Below are 19,970 nucleotides of genomic sequence, written 5' to 3'. Positions count from 1 at the left end.
GCTGTGTTTGCTGCTTTGGAAAGTGAAAATGTGCCCACGGAGAAAACAAAGATGTCACAGCGTGCTGCTCTGTTTCTACTACAACATTTGTAATCCCGCAGGAGGCTGATACGAGACGCTCCCATGGTGCATTTGTGCTTGGTAATCAGTCCTGTCTCAGGTTCGCTTGCTTATTCTTCATGCAGACATGCAGTTGGAGAAACGCTGGCTTTTAAAAGCCTCGTGCATCATAACCACTTTAGGTTATGTGCGTCTTGGCGACTGTCCTGAAATGCTTTCACGGCTTGTTGTGGTCTTTTGGACAGAGATCAATGGAGGCTCTGCAGGAAGCAGGTGATAGAAGATGGTATCAAATGCTGACTCCAGGCTCCTGCAGAAAAACATAGTGCTGTTATTTCCCAATGTCAAAATAATTACTAGCCGAGTTTCTCCGCAGTTCTCATCACTTGATGCTGACAGTGTCGACAGCTCTGAATGTACAGGCAGATACAGATAAGACTGAAAAATTGAGGGTAGTTGAGAGTAGTTTTGCTGATGAGCAATAAAAAGCAACATTACTCACTGTTGGTCAACTTGATATAAGATGTTCTGATGTATTGTGGTAAACGTTGTGGATCATGTGTAATAAGTTGTGAACATGTGCCTCATCTCCAGCCTCCTGCTCTTGTAGCCTATGCAAAAAGAACAAAGATTTCCAGAGTAGGTCTCATGGTTTGTCCCGTCCGGCCATCGCAGCAGACTGAGTCTGGATCTCCTGCAGCGATGTGAGACTCACACTTGGGCGCTTGTGGGCCTCTGTTGTTTTTACGGGACAGCAGACCGCGTCCTCCAGCACAGTGCGGCTTATTTTTAAGGCTCAGACTGTAATCAGCGCATGATTCACAGTCTTTTGTGGCAGGGCCATGTGGGTAGAAGCGGTGGCGAGGGAGAGGGACGGGAGATGAGAGGAAGCTTATCGCTTGGCACAGGGCGGCATGTGCCGCTGCTGACTCATCTGTCTCTCAGAATTTCAGGCATGGCTTGGAGGGAGGGGGGGAGGGGGGGGGGGGTGTGGGGGTGGTGAATGGTACAGAGTGGGAGGGGGCGGGATGAGTCGTGGTGGGCTCGTGACTCAGAAAGAAAGCATGTGTGGAGGTCCACGCAGTGGGAGGTAAGTGTACACACGAGGATGACAACTTTGAAACATGACTCTGAGTTTCAACATCTTGTCTTTGCACCTAGTTTTATTCAGACATGATGCTGTTCATGTCAAAGTTTGCCTTCTGCAGCAACAGTTCTTTAAAAACATTAATTATTAAGTTCATTCAGATATGTAGTCAGTCTGTCCTGTCCACATCCTGCTTCAATCAGCTGTTTGAAGGCAGCTACATGATCCAGGTTGACTCCAAATGCAGCGCGTCCTATAGCGTCCACGCGCTCACGTTCGTGGTTTAAAGCCACGTTTGATGTGTTTGAGGCCACAGGCCGTGGGCAGGACGCCGCTCCCAGGGTCCCGCACCTCCATCCTCTGGCCTCGACGCCTCCGCAGCTTCATCATCGCACGCACTCGTGACTCACTGAGAGCCGCTGGGCCTCTGCTCCGCCACGACGGGAGCGCTCGCTCATAGTCACCAGCGAACGCGCCTCCGTTCTGCGAGTCAGCGTTCAGGTGGCCTCACGCAGGTGCGACTACGCACGCACTCGCTGCACAAGAGGAACGCGGCTCGTTACAGCCTTGAAGCTGACGCCGTGTTGTGCCGGTGGATCAGCTGCCGACGCAGCTCTGACAAGATCATGACTCATGAAAACACCCATGCACACACAATGCACAACTTTATTGACCTTTGCTCTCATTAATCACGTTTGGCTTAATACTGGAGCATTCCACAAGCAGAGGAATAATTCATGTTTGGTTTTAGCTCCTTCCTGCAGAGAAACCATTAGGGTGAGGTCATCATCAACTATTAGGGAGGATTCTGTTTAGGTTGCGTTAGTTTTAGCCTTTAATGATGTATTATTATGTTTGAACTATATAAATACTGCATAGACAATCAGTGCTATTAGTGCCATTTAAACATGAAGCATTAATAATCCATGCTCTCCTATAAAATACCTATACCATCCAATATTCATGAAGGCTGTTTGCTCATGTCAAATAATAACAGATGTATGTTCTGCCTCCAGTTCTTGGGTCAGTGTATCCTCACATGTATCCTGCAAACTAAATACTCTTTTGTGTGACAATATTGCATAAGTCAAGTTTGTTAATTGTTGTTATTAATTGGACTTCATTGTTCACATTCCAGAGGCTGTACATTTTAATTAACATTTTAATAAAATTATTTCTCCCTAGTTTGAATCTGTGTCCATTTCACTTTCTGATTCACGTCCTGTGCGCTCGGCCGCACAGCGCCCTCTAGTGGCGGCAGAGCTACGTCATCACGTCCTGAGGCGACGTTCCCTCGTCAACAGTTCCATTCTGCGGATTTTAAATGCTTGTGAATCATGACGAACAAGTTACTTAGGTTCAGTCTAGTGAAAACATCATGTCGGTCGTGGAAACTTCCCAAAAGATTCAGTCCCAGAATTTGTTTGTTATTGACAACCAAAGGTCAAAAGTGGATGAAAAGGAGGAAAGCAGGTGTCATAGCCTGTTTTTACTGGTTGTTTTGATCTACAATATTTTACAACCTTTTTATTAAAGTGAATTTACTGATTGATTGAGATGTTCACCATCCAGATGGCTGTGAGGCTGCAGGGGGTGAAGAAATCCAAAGTCAAAATGTCAACCAGGCTCTTTTCCTGTATTTTTATGACAGCGCTGTTGGTGATATACAGCGTTCACGTCATTAAACAATGCAGACTTGCAGTTCTATGATGCATTCCATGATTTTAGGGCTCATTGTCATTACAGTGACGGTGCAACATGAGCATGACAGCGACAGCAGTTGTGGCCCCGGCGCTGTTGACGCAAACGTGGAGGCCTCACAAAAGGCCGCTGGGTGTGGAGAGGACACGGCCACAGATCCACTCGTCCAATCAGCCCATTTGTTTTGATCTGACACTAAAACGTCCCTTTTTGACTCACCGCCATCGTTCTGCCTCTCTGCCGCAGCACAGAGATGCGCAGCGAAAAGCCCAAGGCCATTACGCCGGTGAGTCACAGTTGTGTGAATGAAGAGTGAGCAAACATTGATTCAGTAAAAAAATTCAAAAGAATTCATCTGCATTTGACGTCACTGGGTCTTAATCCCTCAATTATAGCAATTTGCAGAAGGTAATAGTGATTTATCTTCATGGTTTCTTCCTCCAGATAACAAGCAGGCAGCTGATTGATGGGAGCCTCTGTCAGGAACTAATGTGAGATCATTCACACGCTGTTAGTCATTCACTCTCAATTGTTTGTGTGCGACATTTCTGAATCATTCTCTTTGTGAGGGAATGCATTCACGGTGCTTCACGCCAGGCGTAACATGAGAGTGGACCAAACAAAGGGCTGAGCTTCAGTGGAAGTGGACACACAAACCTGCCGTTTCAGGTGTTTTTGAACCAGTTGATGGTGTTGGAGTATTTACGGCTGAGTTCTGTCTAGCTAATATTAACTTGCAAATTAAAATGAATTAAAAAAATTGCATGTCGTCCATGATCATGTAGTCTGTGAAATCTACTGATTCATTCATCCATTCTAGTAGCTGATTTTCTGAGTACGACCTACTGAGCATACGCACAGACGCCTCCACTCAACGGGAACCGCGCAGGAAAAGCAAGCGTGAGCAGTCACGGCCTGAGAGAACATGAGTCAGCCTCATAGTACAACTTGTGAGTGGGCCCGGCTGCGGTGGGGGCCGGACGGATCGCTCACAGGAGGAAACGGTCTGGGTTACAGAACACACTGATGGACTCATTTTACGGGGGGGGGGGAGCAAATCTGCAGAATCTGATGGTTGGTTTTACTCGATTATGTGTGTGTGTTTCTGGTTGTTGATCACATCTGAGGGTTTTAAGAGGTTTGAATTCTGTGAACATCATAAATTAAATGTTTGAACATGTTTAGTTTAAACTGTAGTTAGTTCTTTTGTCCACTAGATGGATGCGTTGCTCTGGGTTTTATATCAGTGATTTTAACATTCACTCATTCGGCTTCTGTTCAGTGTCCACTTCTTTAAAGGGAAACATCCACAATCAGTTGTTCTGCAGGATGGGATGAGCTTCCGCAGATGTGCAGTAACAACACCAGGAAAACAACAGGTTGCTTGTCCTGTTTTATTTTCAGGAGTGCAAAAAACATTTGTAAAGAGCTCTGCAAGGTGAAATACTAAACTACACGTTTAGGGGCAGGAACCAAGAGACAAGAAGGAACCTCTGCAATAAGGTGATTCACAGGTAGGCAGTACAGGTGTATTAGTAGGAAACAGCCCTACAAATCAAGGGCAGTGGTTTGTCTAATGAATCGCAGCCAAATCTATTTTCCAAGGCTGAACGAGATTCAAGATGTTCACTCAGCACCGCACACGCCGGAGGGATCAGTTACTGCTACCCACAGGCTGTAGCCTAGAGCTGACTCATCGCCTCTAACTGCATGCACTTTATCCAGTCACTGCCTGCATGTGGGTAGAGTTCCCAGGGTGAGACCCTTATTATTTAGCTTAGAGTAATTATGATGAAGGAGCAGGTGAAGGGAGCGTCCTTCCTCCCAGGCTTCTCTAAACTTACTCTATATATTTATTGTTTGGAAACCCATTTTGAGCCACATTTTGTTCCTTATTGAAGTGAACTTCAGACATTTCAAAACCTGAATAAACAGTCACAGTATCACGTCATGAAGTATCCTGAAGTAAGTTTTAAAACTAAAGTGCCTCCAATACAGTAAATCCATAACTGTCAGGTCGTTTAGTTGCTAGATTGTGACCAACATAAAAAATCAACACATTTCATTACATCTCGAATGTTATTGTATTAACATAAAGCGTGATGAATACGCACCGCCGTGTGCGTGGACTGGACGTAAACGGTTAACCGGACGGTCCGTGACGTCACGTTCTGGTTTCTCCTGCTCGGGCCTCAGTCTGGTGAGAAGAAGACGAATATCCCCGATACGCCTCGTCTTTTTTCCCCACAGACCAGAATCCGCTGGATTAACGCACGATTCCGAAATGGGAAACTGTCAAGTAAGTAACGGGCCGCGGCGTTGGGCACTTTGCGCAACGAGCGCACCGGTTACGGAAAATAGGAAAGGAGACGCTGGGCTTCGCGTAAACTGTGGGCGACAGAGTTTCGGGTTGATGAAAAGGAATAGGATTTAAATGGGGCCGATAGACGGATTTAATGCCACATTCGGTTTTTGCTGAATTTTCAGCAAATTGTAGCCGAATTATTGCTCATTTTTGAAGGCGGGCACAGCGCCGTGGCGTCTTTTTACGCTCTCACTTCTTGCGCACAACGTTCAAATCCACGTAACTCTTTATTATCAGACTACAGTTCGGTTAGATTACTCGACATTTAGAGATTCGCTACTATGATGACGTCACGAACAGCACCGAGTGAACAGTGTCTGGGTCCACGCAGGGGAAAGAGCCACTCCCCTGCGGAATTCATCACGGCTCCGTTACTTATGAATGGCGCTGTGTGTTATGTAAACGTGACAGCGTCCAAAAAGTGAACGCCGAGTCCATTTTATTAATCCTTACCGTCGTTTTTGTCTACAATTTACAGATAAATAAACGTACATTCAGAGGTTTTTAAAGCCCTTCGCTGCTGCTGCTGCTGCTGCTGCTGCTGTATTTCCGTTGACGGGACCCTTTAAACTCTCCCTTTTACATCCACGTTGGCCCCTGACGGCTTCCCTTCATCCGTTCAACCCCCACCAAGTCTGAATAAGCACTAAATTCCTCAACCAAAGCTTTGTGAACTGCCCCCTCCTCCATCAGCTGCTCCCGCTCTGTTCATGACCTCAGTTTGACTTTGTCATTGTGATCGACACTAAACTGTTTTAATTACGCTGGTAAAATAACAGGGCTTTTGTCTTCTCAGCCGACCATCGTGCCCTATGAGGACTTTGATGTGGTAGCTGACATCAAGGCCATCCGCAAAGCCTGCAAAGGCTTTGGTGAGTTGGAAATCCTGGCATCTGTTGCTCAAAGTCAACGTGCGCGCTCTTAATCTGCATCTGCTTTGTATATTTTTGAATCAGGAACGGACGAGCAGGCCATCATTGACATCCTGGCAAACCGCAGCTCGGATCAACGTCAGGAAATTAAAAGGGCCTATTTTGAGAAGTACGATGATGTGAGTGCTCCGGGTGCTTTTACTGTGCTTCATCAGTTTGCGTTTTTCTCGTTATGATTTTGACGTGAACGCGTGAACGCCCGCCGCACCCTTCCGACCCAAATCCCGCCTGTAACAGGAACTGGTGGACGTGTTGAAGAGCGAGCTGTCGGGGAACTTCGAGAAGGCCATTCTGGCCATGCTGGACCCGCCCGTCATCTACGCCGTGAAGGAGCTGAGGAAGGCCATGAAGGGGCCGGGCACCGACGAAGACGTGCTGGTGGAGATCCTCTGCACCGCCACCAACGCTGTCAGTCGGGGATCGCGAACCAAGCAGCCTCACAGATCAGACACTGGTGCTCATTCGCTGTTTATTCACCGTCTGCTGTTGTTGTTGACAGGACGTCGCCCTGTTCAAGGAATGCTACTTCCAGGGTGAGTCAGTCCGTCAGCGGAACCAGCTGTTCCGTTGTTATACATGTGTCTGTAGGCGTCTGCTGCACATGAATGTCTTACTCACCACTCTGACACTGTGTCACTCTTTCACTTCCTTATGTTGAGGAAATTTGCTGTGTCCTTGAAGTCATGCACTGTACACTCAGCCTTTGTTTAGTCGAGGCCCATCCTGTTATAACTTCCTGCTGGCTAAATATATTTAACAAGTTGCCTTTCATCTTTCATTCATTCTTGATCGCTGATGTCATATCTTTCTTTCAAGTCATGCATTTTGGTTTTGATTTCTCCACCGCTAGTTTGTGGTCACGTGACTCTTCCTTTCCAGTGCACGAGCGTGATCTGGAGGCAGACATCGAGGGCGATACGAGCGGGGACGTGAGGAACCTGCTCACAGCTCTTCTGCAGGTGAGTGGCCTCGCGTCGCCACCGCCCCCGGCGTAACCGAGCTCCTCGCGTCTATCCCTGGACTGAAATGGAGCTCACTCTCCCTGCGCCCCGTAAAGATGCACGCTGGCCAGAGTCCAGGCCTCCTCTCGTTACCGGAGTCCCACAGAGAGGCTAAGAGTCGTCTCAATCCTCTTCCCCCAGGGCGTCCGAGACGAGAGCTACGAGGTGGACGAGGATCTGGCTGAGCAGGATGCCACCGCCCTGTTCGAGGTACCGCGTCCGTGTGCAGCGCGGCTCTGCCAACTCTCATAACGGACTGAGTGTTAACGAGCGCTTCGTGTGTGACGCAGGCGGGCGAGGGCTGTTTTGGCACCGACGAGTCCACCTTCAGCCACATCCTGGCCTCCAGGAATTACCTACAGCTGCAGGCCACGTTCAAGATTTATGAGCAGGTGGGATTTAATGACACACTGTCACGTGTGTGACCAGGCTGTGTCTACGATACTTCAGATCTTCTGATGCGAGTAAATGAATCGTTGGCGGGTTTCCATCCGCAGCTGTCTGGAACCGAGATCCTGGATGCCATCGAGAACGAGACGTCGGGGACCCTGAAAAAGTGCTACACCGCTCTCGGTTCGTATGAAACCCAACGATATCGCTCTGAAATCTCCTTCGGGGTGAAAGGCGTTGCGTGGAGCCTGTTTAGTTTGATTGGTGAGACGTGCAGGTTTCCTCCCTCACAGTGCGAGTTGCTAAGAACCCTCAGCTCTACTTCGCCAGACGCCTGAACGACGCCATGAAGGGAGCCGGCACCGACGAGGACACCCTCATACGCATCATAGTGTGTCGCTCTGAGGTGAGCAGTGTTCGGAGACACAAACACAACCACTCTATAAGGGAGAATGTTTTTATAGAAAGGTTTAATTCGCGTGTGTGTTTGTGGACAGTTTGACTTAGAGACCATCAAAGACATGTACCTGGAGAAGTACGACGTGTCTCTGAAGGACGCCCTGAAGGACGAGTGCAGCGGCGACTTCAAGCGCCTCCTCCTGTCTGTCTGTCACTGAAGCGAGCCGACGCTCCACATCCTGGAGGGAGAAGGAGACGAGGGTGGAGGCGATGAACCCATTAACCCTGTCTGTACTGTTAACTCAGACATTTAACTGAATTCTATAATATGAGACTAATTCGTCTGTGAGTCTGTGTCTGTCTGTTACTGCCCATTTCTTAGTAGATTTATAACTCCAGTTCTTAATATTCAAACCTTTACCAGCATTTATAACATAACGAGTAATGTTTAAATGGAAGTAAGCGCCAGATTTGATGGTTAACACACGTAGTAGCACGGCTTTAAGTTCATTCTTGCTGCTGCACTGACTTAATGAGATACATCCTAATTTACTTGCTACATGTTAAATCACTATTTGTTTGCTTTCTCCAGGTTGTCGTTCACCCTCCACACCTCAAACTCAGTGACTGTTAAAACTAATGCAATCACACACTATGGCTGTCAAAAGAAGAAATGTGAACGTTTGTCAGGAAGGAATATGAGCTAATGTCATGAAGGATATGCAAAGTTAGGTGAATGAATCGTATGTTTTCAAAACTAATCCACTAAAGAGATCATATATTTTATAAGGTTCTCAGTGAAAGACCAACTATTTTGATTTAAATATGTTGCATCTTTATTCTGTACTAGAAAAACTTATGCATGCGCTAACGCAGACCTCCTTATATATAGATATATTTATATTTTTTATTTTACGACTAACACGTTTGTTTTTCGTCTGCAGTTTAAGGCCAGTGGGTATTTATCAAGAAACCAGATACTGAAAGTGCAACATCTGCACACTCTGATGTCTCCACATGTGGGTCTCCACGAGGCAGCTGTGATTTCAGGAAACCACCACTTTTGTAAACATTTTGCAGCAGGTGAAATGTAGAACATGTCTGACAGCAGCTTAGGGCATCAGTTTTGTTGTTGGACAGCATTGTGCCTCTTTGTAGCCAAAGAAGTTTAGTCTAACTCCAAATAAAGGTCCATGTTGTCACTGTGTCGTATTTTATGTGTCCACTTTATTTGACAATGCTCATCTTAATTCATTTACATTCCTGATACATTTTGGACTCATCTGAGTATCTCTGTAGTTTTTCACCTGAAGGCACCACAACCCAAGCGCGTCAGCATGTCAGTTGTACGACATTCCGAGGTGAACCTGAACGCAGCGTAGTGGTGGCGTGTCGTAACTGCTTCACGGCCACGCCCCTTTTTGACATGCTTGCTGGGGTTTCGCATTTTGTTCTAGTCTTTGTTGACATATTCATTATAAACGGGGCGTTTTTTGCGACGTAACATTTGGCCGCACGTCAGCCCAAACACACGGACTCACCCCGCCGCTGTTTAAGCCGCCGGACTCTGTAAGGTGCGTTGTTTCGTGTGTTTTACTGGCTTTGCTGCTCATTTCCCCGTTAATTACAGTCATTATCATCCATCTTGGCTGGAGCTAATTAAACCCACCGCCGGAGAAAAGCTTCGTCTTTTGTAGCTCAGAAAATTGTGCATTCGTACATTTTGTGAAGGGACTCAATGTCCGTTGTGCTTTTTAGAAAATGGATGTCTACGAACCCTTTACTTTAATACAGGAAACCATTAGCTAACGAGAACTACACTTGCTGTCCTTTTTCGTGTAAATTAATTTAAATTAATTAGGTTGTCTTAAGGCTTGTCACCACTGCAACACAGAGAGGGGTTCAGCATCATCTCCATGGAAACATGAACTAAATTATTGTTCACTTCCTGCAACAAACAACTAGGTAAGACACTAGATACCAGCTTGGATCCCCTGTAGACCTTTGTTCTTTTATTTAGAAATGTTTACTATATATTCACTTTTTTTTAGTTTACTTTAATATTTTTATTTCACTATGCATCAATACACATCATACTGGTGGAATTTGTTTGTTAGAACCCAATACTGTTGGTAACTGCAAAGCCCGCCTTTATGCGCCTCAGGTTCATAGAGATGTCGTCCGTGTGGCAGCAGGAGCAGTCGGGTTATTCCCCCTGCGTAGAGATCGACTCCAGCTCTGTGGCGACCAAGGGCAGACTCAGCTGTCCAGGCTGGCTGAAGCAGGAGCAAGACGACCTCCACGTGATCAAGTGGGAGAACTTTCAGATGGGAGCGTCGACGGATGCAGTTCAGGACAACACACCCAGCAGTGCTATGCCAGGTGTGCATTCCTCACACTGTTGTGATAACACATGGTAAGACTCAGGGGGCTTTAATGCTTATGGGCTATAGCTGAACTGGTGGAGACCACACAAACACAACTAACCACTAACCAAGCTTAAGCCCACATGTGCCCACATTCGTGTTGTAACAGTCTCCGCATGGCAAATTCTTAATTTCTCCAGCTGCCTCACAGGTCGAGACCCTGCCCCCTAGGGTGCTGCTGACCATCACCAAGCTGCAGTGCCTGCTGGAGAGCAAACAGGAGCGCATCGCTGCACTGGAGAGACAGGTGGAGGACTTGATGCAGGACCGCAAGTTCCTGAGGAGCCAGATCGAAAACCTCACAAGCACTCGGTCCATGGCGACGTTTGCCTCACCCACTCCAGTGATGGAAGGTCTGAAATAAGCGTGCAGAGAAGCAATTAATTGATTTCTTTTACTGGCGTTTTTAAAAATCTTTTGTACGCAGCCCCTAAGCCCAGCAGGGTGCAGCCGTCAGAAAACAAGTCTCGGAAGAGAGAAAAAGCTTCATCCAGCTCCTCTGATGGCAGCGACAGCAACTCCGAGTTTTCAGACTCCTCCGAAGCTTCAGCGGTGTCAAGTGAACACAGGAAAAAGAAACACCATAAAGACAAGAAACGGTCAAAGAAGGGGAAAGACTACAGCAGGAAAAGAGGTAGTCACACGTTAAACCGCATGTGGAGGAGAAAGCGTCCATGGCCAGAGATACCACACTGACCTTTGACCTTTCTTTCCCCACCAGCGACCGGTGTCCAGTACGTCATCCACCGCTATAAACAGGTCCTGTCTGCTTTCATCAAGAAGAAAAGCATGAGTGAAGCCTTTCGACACCTGGGCATCGACCGCAACACCATCGCCAACACGGCTTCCATCGCTGAGTTGTACCTGGCCGGCAAAGACATGGTGCCGCTGGTGGGCATGTTTCGACAGGGGGAAGAGACTCTGGTGAGCTATGCACAAAGGTGCACCTTGGTCATCGACAGTGACGCTGACCTGGCCAGGAGGATAGAGCAGATGAAGGCTAGTGGTGAGCTTCTGCCCATCTCAGGGAAGAGGTCGAGGATGTCGGCCTCCCATCCACCACTGCTGGGGGCTGCTGCAGAGAGCATTTTAATAGGCTGATGGGTGTTTATCTATAGAAGGGGTGATCATTGCCTCTCTTCTACAATATGATATGCACTGTTTAAACAGCCACTAGAGGGCAGCGCTTGCTTATAAGATCCTTTTTGCAAGGAGCGTGTTTTAATGCAAAATTGTGGAAAGCAAATTAGATTATTTATCACGTGATTGATAAGCTGTAAGTGACTCTAACGTTTTGAAAATGCATTTGTTTTAAAGTGTGTTAAAATGACAGAGGTGCCAAGACGAAACTATGAATACGGTTTGTTCTTAAACAAAAATCTGAGTTGTGTTTCTGTACCAAGACCAGTAAAAGTCAAACATTAGCATCATGTCTGAATTTAAACACATGGGGCATAAAAGTTAATTCAACAGGCATTGGGTGTATTTGAAGTGTGGCAGCACCAGTTGTGCTCACGGATAGAAGCGCTTGGCACAGCAGCTCTGGCCAATGCTAGGTGTCAGAGTGAAGTATTTCCTTCCCCGCTGGCTCCTCTTCATGTGGAGTGACAGATTACTCATGCAAACCCATTTCTGAGCTTGAACCCGCTCTGATTATCTTTTCACCGGACTCGCTGTCACTCTTCATTCACACACTTATCATCCTTATCTTTCCTTCTCACATCCCAATCTGTCCCATCCTCCGCCATCACTCCTGCCCCCAGCCTCCTGTGTTATTTATGAACTCATTCAGTCATTTCTCATTACATATCACTTCTTCTCCTCCTTCCCCTTTTTTTTCCTTTCGTTTTTGTCTGATCCTTTAGCCCAAAACAAATCTCGATGGTGACAGTGAAGCCGGTCATGCTGTGTAGAAGTACTTGATGCCGGCAGAGGCGACTGTGAGCGGCTAAATTCCTTCCGGCCTGTTCACAGCCTGTGGGGACGGTAACAGGGTGGTCTGCTCAGTGGCGTGAGCAAAGGCTGGGTGTCTCTCTCTGCCAGCTCTCCTCACATCCCACCTCTTGGGGCATGAAAATGTCAGGTCTTGTACCCAGCACCAGACGTGAAGCCTTGAACCAGGGCACAGCAAGGCGTGATGTTAAGGTTTACGACGATTTTTTTTCTGCATGATTTTGCTCAGAAATGAAACTGTCACGCCTCAAAAACGTGAGAAACCTGCACCTGCTAATACTCCAGAGGGGCAGCTGTGAATGTGGTGCTAATAGCTCAGGGTGATGGAGCTCAGAGCAAAAGATGGAGACAGGATGTGGGCCTAATCGAGCCTGACGCTGTCTCTCCTCCTCCCCCGGCCTTTTGACTCACACTGGTGCAGGTCCAGCTGGGACTCCATTTTGTGTCTTTCCCATTCGCAGGTGCCAAGTCTTCGCAGGAGCTCTGAGAGGCTGACGAGCACAAAAATCACCTCCTCCTGCTCCTCCATGTCCAGCTTTGATCGGACCTTAACAAAAAGAGCATCTGGATGTTCTCCCAGAGAGAGGCTTGTAATAACAACCAATCATCCTCCTAATGGTGCAAGCAAAGTGTGTTTTGATTCAGACCTGCTGCATACTAAGAGCTTAGACATATGAAGAATTCTAAATCTTGTAAAGGACCAACAAAGCTCAGATTTACTTCTTTGGTTCATAGACATTGTGTAACAGTGCTCCACATTTCTTGGTATTTCCTCAGGCTGGTTTCTTCGTTTAGTTGCATCCACATTAGTCATAAGGGAGATAACGGCTGCGTAAATGTCTTCAGTTGGTCTAATTCACATTTTGTAGCAGGCTGCAGAGAAACCACGCGGGACGGTGTTTGAACAGGTTCCCCAAAAAAACGAAATCATGTTCATCACACGTCTTCTTAACCCTTCTTTTAACTTCGGCTGTCCTGCTGATGAAATTCTAAAATAACCTGCTCCCCTTTGTGAAAGTGGGTCAGAGCACCAAAGCGATGCCAATTCAATACAAAAGCATCAAGTGGTGCATTGTGGGTATTTCCCCCTGTGGTTAAACTGAGGTGGGGGCCGGAGTCTGCGCACTGGTGGACGCCGGCCCCTGTCCTCTCTGTGCGGTGACATCACCTGGTGGAGCCGCCGTGTGATCTTGTTTACTGCCAGTGAGACGCGTGTGCGGACATTTTCCTCGTCTCCCGGCTGCGGAGGCAAATCGCGTGACTTACGCGTTGCATGCGTGAAACCGCTGGATGACATCTGGGGGGCTGCGGTGCACCGCGGAGCTGCTGGCGGTGAGCGGCACTAGAGGACAGTGTTGCATCCAGTACAACGCTCCCGTCATGTTCTATTGTCTGTGGACAGATGCATCGTGAAGGCACGATCGCTGCAGCTGATTAGACTCACTGTGACGCTTTAACGGCTGCAGTGTAGTTGTATCATAGTGTTAAATACTGTACATATTAAACCGCAGAGGCTCCTCGCTGCCGTTTTCATCCCTCACAGCGCACATGCCAAAATCCAGACGGTGAATTAATTGTGGTTAACAAAGCTTCTCTTGGAAATAATAAAATAGATCCCAAACCAAAAACAGCAAGCGATGCTAATCTGAGTCCACAGACCCTTCCGCAATGACAGGCTTTCTGTCGATGCTGCTCACTCAACAAGTCATGAGATGCTTCTGGTTGTTCTCTCCATCTGGCCACCACTGATAAGAACTTACTGGGAGCGGCTGGATAATAGTCCTGCAAGCTTTAAATCGCAACGGGGGGGGGGGTTAATGTATTCTGGGGGAAACCATATAAACCCCCTCCCCTCTACAATGAGGACATCAGCCCCTTCCATGTAGCCGCTGGGCGTGGAGAGGCGGGGGTGCACGCAGACGTCACGCTGCCATGGTCAGGATTTGCTTTGAGCATGATTTTATTCCAGGAGAAACAAAATGGCCGCAACCAGCTTTTGGCGTATTTGAGTTTCATCGTTTCACTCGAATCGAGGCTTTCCGGCCTCGTCTCTTTGCAGTGGGCGGTGAAGCTGGTGTGACCTCTGTGTTCAGGTTTTGGTGGTTGTTTTCTGTGTCCTCAGACTGACGGGTGCCCCTGGGAGGCGGGCGAGCGGAAAATATAAATGGATGCCTGACGTCTGTGCCCTGGACTGTTGGCAGTGACGTTCTCTGAATTTGTATTTTGACAAAGGAAAAACAGAGGAACTATAAACCTGCAGATGCTTTTTCTCTGCTCTCCAAAAATAGCTTGTGACGTTTAAATCCGAGGAGATGATGACGTAGAAGCGGACGCATGATGACACCATGAAGGAACCCCAACACCTTCCAATCCCATTCGTCCAGTGACGTAGGAAAAACAAGACAACTCTGGCATCAAAGAAAAAAAATAAAAAAGTGACAGGAAGCAGTCGGACTCGTATACAAACGTCTCAAATTGAATTTCTGCTGAGATGATTTTAGTCGTCATGCTTCAGCTTTGTGTTTGTTCTGTGGAGGTGAATGACTAAAACACTGCTGACCCTTAAGTGCCCATCAGAGCTGTCACATCTGGGAGGATGCATGCTGTAGGTGGAGGTTCGGCCGCAGGGGGAGGCTCTGGCTGCTGCAGTAACCGTGTCAAACTGGCTGCCTGAAATCAGAGCTGGATGAGAGAGACCCTGCGTCTGCAAATGATCTGATACAGTAGCTCTGCGCCATTGTATCATTTCTTAATGTTGGAAACAGGGGATTATGACAGATTAGGGGAAGCTGGGCTTTTCTCTTCTACGTGACCTCTGCTGTAATAAGGGATGTTAATTGCTGCACTTGTGCAGTGACGGGCTTCCCAGTCAGTCTGCACACATTCCAGGTTCCCTGTGCCGTGTGGCACAGGGAACCTGGAATGTGTGTTTATTCTGACATGCGCACATGTGACTTGAGTTCATGGGTGTTGGAAGCAAAGCACATTTACACTAATCCTGAATTTATTCTACAGGAATTTAAAGAATGCAAAATAGAGTAGGATAATATAAATATGAAAACCTTTAAACTAGTTTTCCTTTAAAACTGCCACAGACTAGTATGCACTTCCTGCTTCCTTCTTCCTTGTCTCTTGTGGCCCTTATTAGTTTAAAACCAAACTCAGCTTTGTTAGGACGCTGTCGTCCTGAATAAGGCAAATATATCGTAACTAGGACTTCCAGGGACGTGGAGAACGCACAGACCAACGCACACATGCTAACGCTGGCAGAGGTAAGTGGACGAGGGCATTTGCATCAGCGCGTTATACAACTGGCGAGGTCAAAGTTTGTTTGGATGATGAGTCAACGCCGGGGCATCGGCGTCGAGTCGTGAACGCCGTGGAGTGTCCTCGTGAGGCAGAGGAGGAGTGGGCAGAAGCTGCACCAATACACAATGAAGAGGCTTTATTTATCTTATACATAATGTGCTAGAGGCAGGTGATTTATAGAATGCTCATATACTGTAGCTATCCAATGTTAATCACCTCTGCTGCAAAAAGCTCCATGCATGTGTTTCTCTTGTGACGGCGCCCTGATGATCTGTCCATCATCTGTTCGATCCCACTGCTCATTTAAGTGGCTCTATAGCACAGCTGGGGAAGTCACGGACCAGCGCTCGGCCACAATGGCGGCCGGCGGCCGGCGCCGGCCTGTCAGGCATTCACGCCACGTATCCACGGTCACAATAGCCTCATCAGTAGCCTCATTGAGTCGGCCCTCGACGGTGGAGAGGGCTCGGCTGCCGCGGGCCCAACCGGCCGAGCGCTGATCTGCACCACAGAGGCATCAACAATCAGAGTCCCCTTAAATCTCCTTGAAGTGATCTCTAATTTGTCCTGATTGCGTCCAGCGCCGTGCCATTATTCCACACGTGATTAACACAAGCGAAGGCAACGTGCTAAAGCTAAGTGAATTATTTTAGCAGCAAAGTACAGATCAGGTGGATAAAGAAAAGGGGTGTGAGTCGAGGGCTGTCAGTGAGCTGTTGACCGCATTCAGCGCGTAGAGGTCAGTCTGCGGGTGGGAGGATATTTACGTGCAGGTTTTCTGAGGTTTCGAGCGGCCGATGAGGAGAAATAACACAGATCACTGAAGTCATTCAGACCGTGATGGTCGCTGTAATGGAAGTGTAGGACACGGCAAGATCACAGCGCTGAGGGTGTCAGAGGCGATTCAAGGCTCACAAACTCCCACGTGTGCACAAACACAAAGAGCGAGAGGCCGCAGTGATCAATACCTCCATCGATCAGACACTCAACCTCCTCCTCAACTGCTGGAGCAAGAACACTGTTGATCCTCTGTGTGAATGAGGAGCGTTGACCGACTGTAAAAGTTTGTAATTGTTATTTAAACCAAGTTATGTTGATTATTTAGTCCTGCAGCACACTCATCCTTATTATGCCTGTGGTTCAGTGCAGGCAGACTCTGATGAGCAGGTGGGAGATGTCCTGGCTGAGCGACTTGCTCCTGATCCATCCACTTCATTTTCAACAGCATAATTGTCCTCAAGCCTCTGTTCTCGTCTGAATCCTGACGCATTTCACCAATGATCTGTCGGCGGAGTGGCTCTGAAAGCAGCTCCTGCAACTTCAGGTAGGAGCTTTAACGATTAACGCTTTAAATGATCTTATCCTGAATTAAATAATTCGCTCAGATAATTTGTGTCTTAATAATGTATATACATATTTGTTCTTTGAAGACTCTAAAGTGCACTAAAGTGAAAGCTCTGAAGGGCGCAGAGTTTTATGCAGGACATGAGAAGGATTATGTGATCATGCAGCTGGTGCCGTGACAATGTTTCATAAGATGGTTTCGTGCATGATGGCTGCGTGAGCAGCAGAGCCGTTTGTAGGTTACCTGTCAGAAAATTAAGCCTATTAACTGCTTATGTAAAGCGTCACACATTTGGTTGTGTGTCGCACGCGTGTTCAATAGCCACAACTTCAGAATTTGTATGGGTTTCGTGTAAATGTTGATATTTGACTGGCCTGAGTCCTGCTGATAGTGACAATTAGCATGAAAATCAAGGAAATAATTGATATTTCCACTCCGATTCCCCCCTTGTTTCCAAGGAGGGGAGCCGTTTGGCTCGGTGGTGTGTCTAGTCTGCAGACGTCGCTGGACCTCTGCCCGCTCTAATCATACGGCTATTATGGCCATCAGTGATCTCCATCCTTGGTCCTGGTTCAGCTTCCAGGAGTCATTTGTGAGGCAGCGTAGCAGGAAATGAGCTTGGTTTGCTGTAGCCTGGAGGATGCGCTTGAGGGAGCCGGGGTTCCTCCCACGCGCAGAGCGTGGGGGTCACCAGCTGGGGGACGGGGGTGAGGACAGAGCCACCATTCAGTGGCGTAATGGACAGAGACATCACTGTGCATTATGGGCTATAAAACCAAATGACTGTGATCAAGACAGTGGATTTACTGTAGTTCCTCTTTTAAACGGGCCGATTACTTCCTCCTCTTTATATGTAACATTACAGGTTTCCTCTTCCTGAAGCCTGTAATGTTCCAGCAGGTGTGAAGCCAGGCAAACCAGGAACATGTACAGGATGTACATGAGTGACAACAATGCAGCTATTCACAATTAAAATTCTGAGCTTTTTAAAGATAATGACAACATTTTGAAGCTTCCTGTTTGTGTGTATCAAACGTTATCCAGCTGATGCGACAACAATCATGCTCGTGTTGGGCCTTGTTGTAACGTTTGGGTTTAGTGCTCAGTGAGAGTTTTCCTCCCTCTGATGGATGCGTTCCTCAGTGTTTCGGGGGTAAAACAATCCCTGTGCCATCTGTTAGTGTGCGTGATAAATTATTAGCTTCACCGCCGAAGCAATTAGCTTCTGACAGGTTGAGCAGAATCAATAATTGGCAGAGTAACTCGTGATGCTGAAGTCTCACTCGTCCACTGCTGTGCGTGAAGCGGACGGGTCCATGAGTCCGGACCGTGGCTCCACTGGACCGGGACATGATGTTGTCATGCAGCTCGTCCATGTGTGGGTGTTACATTCCCTGCCTGTAATGGGACACTGCAGGAGGCTGCGGCCGTGGCCTGTCACACCTGAGTCGCTGCAGAGAGCTCGTCTTCTGTGGACTCTAATGACGTCCGTGCTCTCAGCCACGGCGGATTCCTCCAGCGCGTGCCAATGAAACAGCAAGCAGCAGGGCGTCTGGCTTGAGCTGGGTTAGCGTCGCTAGCAACGACGCCTCCAGCTGCTTCCTCTCCTGGACAGAATGAAAACATGGCTGCCTCATTTGGATTCCTCATTTGCACAGTCTGGGAGTGGCCCAGCTCAGTGCGAGGCCGTGCCTTTGTACCTGTGCTCAGGGGCGTCCTTTAATTTCACATTAATGCGCCTCCAGTCACTGTTTTCCACCCATCGGAGGTGAGTAAACGCAAAGATTTTGTGTCAATCAGCTGCTCAGATAAACTAGTTTCATGGACTGTCTAGAATTTCTAAGCTAATGTTTAAATTAACCAGTTCTTTTAGAATGGCTTTGTTACCAGATTCAGACACAGCTGTGCTGCTGTAGGAAGGCTTTTATTTTTTAGTAGATTTATTCTCAGTTCTTCTTCTACTAACTCTCTGGTTGAAAGCTGTGCTTTTTGACATCGCTGGTTACCTTGTAGAGCTCGTAGACCTCGTAGACTGATCCATGTGCCGGGGTTAAGCTGAAACTTTAACCCAGTCGGCAGCGTCACAGATCAGCTCAGGTCCACCTCTTGCCAGGAGGATCCTCCGTTTCCTCCGCGAGGCGAGCGTCCAGTTTCGGAAAGCGCTGCTTCTTATTGTTGGACAGAACATCTCTGCGTGTGCAGGCCGATCCGTGTACATAGATGTGCTTAATGCCACTAACGGAAAGTGACAGGCAGCCAGTGCCCCGGGACTCACCAGGTTAGCTAAGATCATGCATAGTGACACATACAGTCACACCCACTGTCTCCCCTACAGACCTCTTCCCTTGCAGGCCGTGCTCCCGTTGGAGGTGTCCAGTGTGAGTGCTTAGGTTTCACCCTTGTGTCCTGTGTCACAGCCTGTTGTCGCACAGAGACCCTGGGATGTATTATTGAAGACGCCTGCATGTTACTCACATTAGTGCAATTACCTGCCCATGGATGCAGCTAATTGCTTCATTTCCGCCTGTTTCTGTCTAATGGATGATTTATTCAGTGTCTCGGATGGAGTTTAATCATCCCAGCGCTTGTAACTAGTCTGGTGAAGCAGCCGTCCTCCAGGCCTTTAACCAGCTTTCCCTTCTGAATGAATGGGCGTCTATATGAGGAAAGGCTCATGGTGCAACGCCGGCTAATTCCTGTTAATCCCGCTGTGGGTCCGAGCGCTCACAGGTGCTTTCACCACTGCTCTGCTCGGAGATTAGCTCCCACTAGCTCCTCCTTCGTGGTTTACGCTGACAGCCCGGCCCGGCAGCCCGGCCTCGCCTCCTTGTCAACCTTTTGCACAGAGATGGATTAAGTGCGATCAAAATGTCTGAACAATGTAAGTTTGCTTTAACTTGTTCTGCTTATCGTTTTTGTAGCTCTGTGGACCTTGTTTGACAGCCGTGAATGCAAAACTGTGGCAGGTAGGAGACGGCAGGGGAAGTGTTTTATATGCGGTC

At 47.8% G+C, this 19,970-nt stretch overlaps 3 protein-coding genes across 12 annotated transcripts in view; all 3 read left to right on the top strand.

Moving 5' to 3' along the window:
- Nucleotides 1-4,986: 4,986 nt before the first annotated feature.
- Nucleotides 4,987-9,140, top strand: anxa13 (annexin A13). Its single transcript, XM_029146813.3, has 11 exons — nucleotides 4,987-5,147; nucleotides 6,010-6,085; nucleotides 6,170-6,264; nucleotides 6,383-6,553; nucleotides 6,645-6,678; nucleotides 7,025-7,104; nucleotides 7,288-7,356; nucleotides 7,437-7,538; nucleotides 7,644-7,719; nucleotides 7,830-7,942; nucleotides 8,034-9,140. Exons 1-11 carry the CDS (start codon nucleotides 5,133-5,135, stop codon nucleotides 8,151-8,153), a joined length of 951 nt encoding a protein of 316 aa, XP_029002646.1. The 5' UTR covers nucleotides 4,987-5,132; the 3' UTR covers nucleotides 8,154-9,140.
- Nucleotides 9,141-9,330: 190 nt separating this feature from the next.
- Nucleotides 9,331-11,785, top strand: LOC114853441 (coiled-coil domain-containing protein 106-like). Of its 5 annotated transcripts, none has more exons than XM_029146812.3 (6): nucleotides 9,331-9,509; nucleotides 9,797-9,900; nucleotides 10,128-10,317; nucleotides 10,513-10,714; nucleotides 10,789-10,995; nucleotides 11,083-11,785. In XM_029146812.3, exons 3-6 carry the CDS (start codon nucleotides 10,279-10,281, stop codon nucleotides 11,460-11,462), a joined length of 828 nt encoding a protein of 275 aa, XP_029002645.1. In that variant the 5' UTR covers nucleotides 9,331-9,509; nucleotides 9,797-9,900; nucleotides 10,128-10,278; the 3' UTR covers nucleotides 11,463-11,785. The 5 variants fall into 5 exon arrangements, with proteins under 5 accessions (XP_029002645.1, XP_055363924.1, XP_029002642.1 ...); XM_029146809.3 differs by having other exon boundaries at nucleotides 9,332-9,509; nucleotides 9,830-9,900; nucleotides 10,100-10,317; nucleotides 10,502-10,714; XM_029146810.3 differs by having other exon boundaries at nucleotides 9,332-9,509; nucleotides 9,808-9,900; nucleotides 10,100-10,317; nucleotides 10,502-10,714.
- A 3,490-nt stretch (nucleotides 11,786-15,275) lies between these two features.
- myo3a (myosin IIIA) overlaps nucleotides 15,276-19,970 on the top strand; it is a 32,741-nt gene continuing 28,046 nt past the window's right edge. For 2 of the 6 annotated variants that reach the window (XM_055507947.1, XM_055507946.1), the window contains exon 1: nucleotides 15,316-16,947. In XM_055507947.1, coding sequence (XP_055363922.1) covers nucleotides 16,901-16,947 — 47 coding nt within the window. In that variant the 5' untranslated portion in view covers nucleotides 15,316-16,900. Of the gene's footprint in view, nucleotides 16,948-18,365; nucleotides 18,737-18,845; nucleotides 19,850-19,889; nucleotides 19,935-19,970 lie in introns of those variants that run through there. The other 4 variants (XM_029146804.3, XM_029146805.3, XM_029146807.3 and 1 more) reach the window with 4 other exon arrangements.

Source organism: Betta splendens, chromosome 4 (genome assembly GCF_900634795.4).
Source record: "Betta splendens chromosome 4, fBetSpl5.4, whole genome shotgun sequence".
Taxonomy (NCBI): domain Eukaryota; kingdom Metazoa; phylum Chordata; class Actinopteri; order Anabantiformes; family Osphronemidae; genus Betta; species Betta splendens.
This window is presented reverse-complemented; position numbering and strand designations above follow the sequence as displayed.

Excerpts from the sequence above, each read along its gene's own strand:
- anxa13 (XM_029146813.3), top strand. Across the intron at positions 6,679-7,024 it reads CAAGGAATGCTACTTCCAGG|TGCACGAGCGTGATCTGGAG; the intron begins GTGAGTCAGTCC and ends CTTCCTTTCCAG. Across the intron at positions 7,539-7,643 it reads CGTTCAAGATTTATGAGCAG|CTGTCTGGAACCGAGATCCT; the intron begins GTGGGATTTAAT and ends TTCCATCCGCAG.
- LOC114853441 (XM_055507949.1), top strand. The coding sequence starts at position 10,110 with ATGTCGTCCGTGTGGCAGCAGGAGCAGTCGGGTTATTCCCCCTGCGTA. Across the intron at positions 10,715-10,788 it reads ACCCACTCCAGTGATGGAAG|CCCCTAAGCCCAGCAGGGTG; the intron begins GTCTGAAATAAG and ends TTTTGTACGCAG. Across the intron at positions 10,996-11,082 it reads AGACTACAGCAGGAAAAGAG|CGACCGGTGTCCAGTACGTC; the intron begins GTAGTCACACGT and ends TTTCCCCACCAG.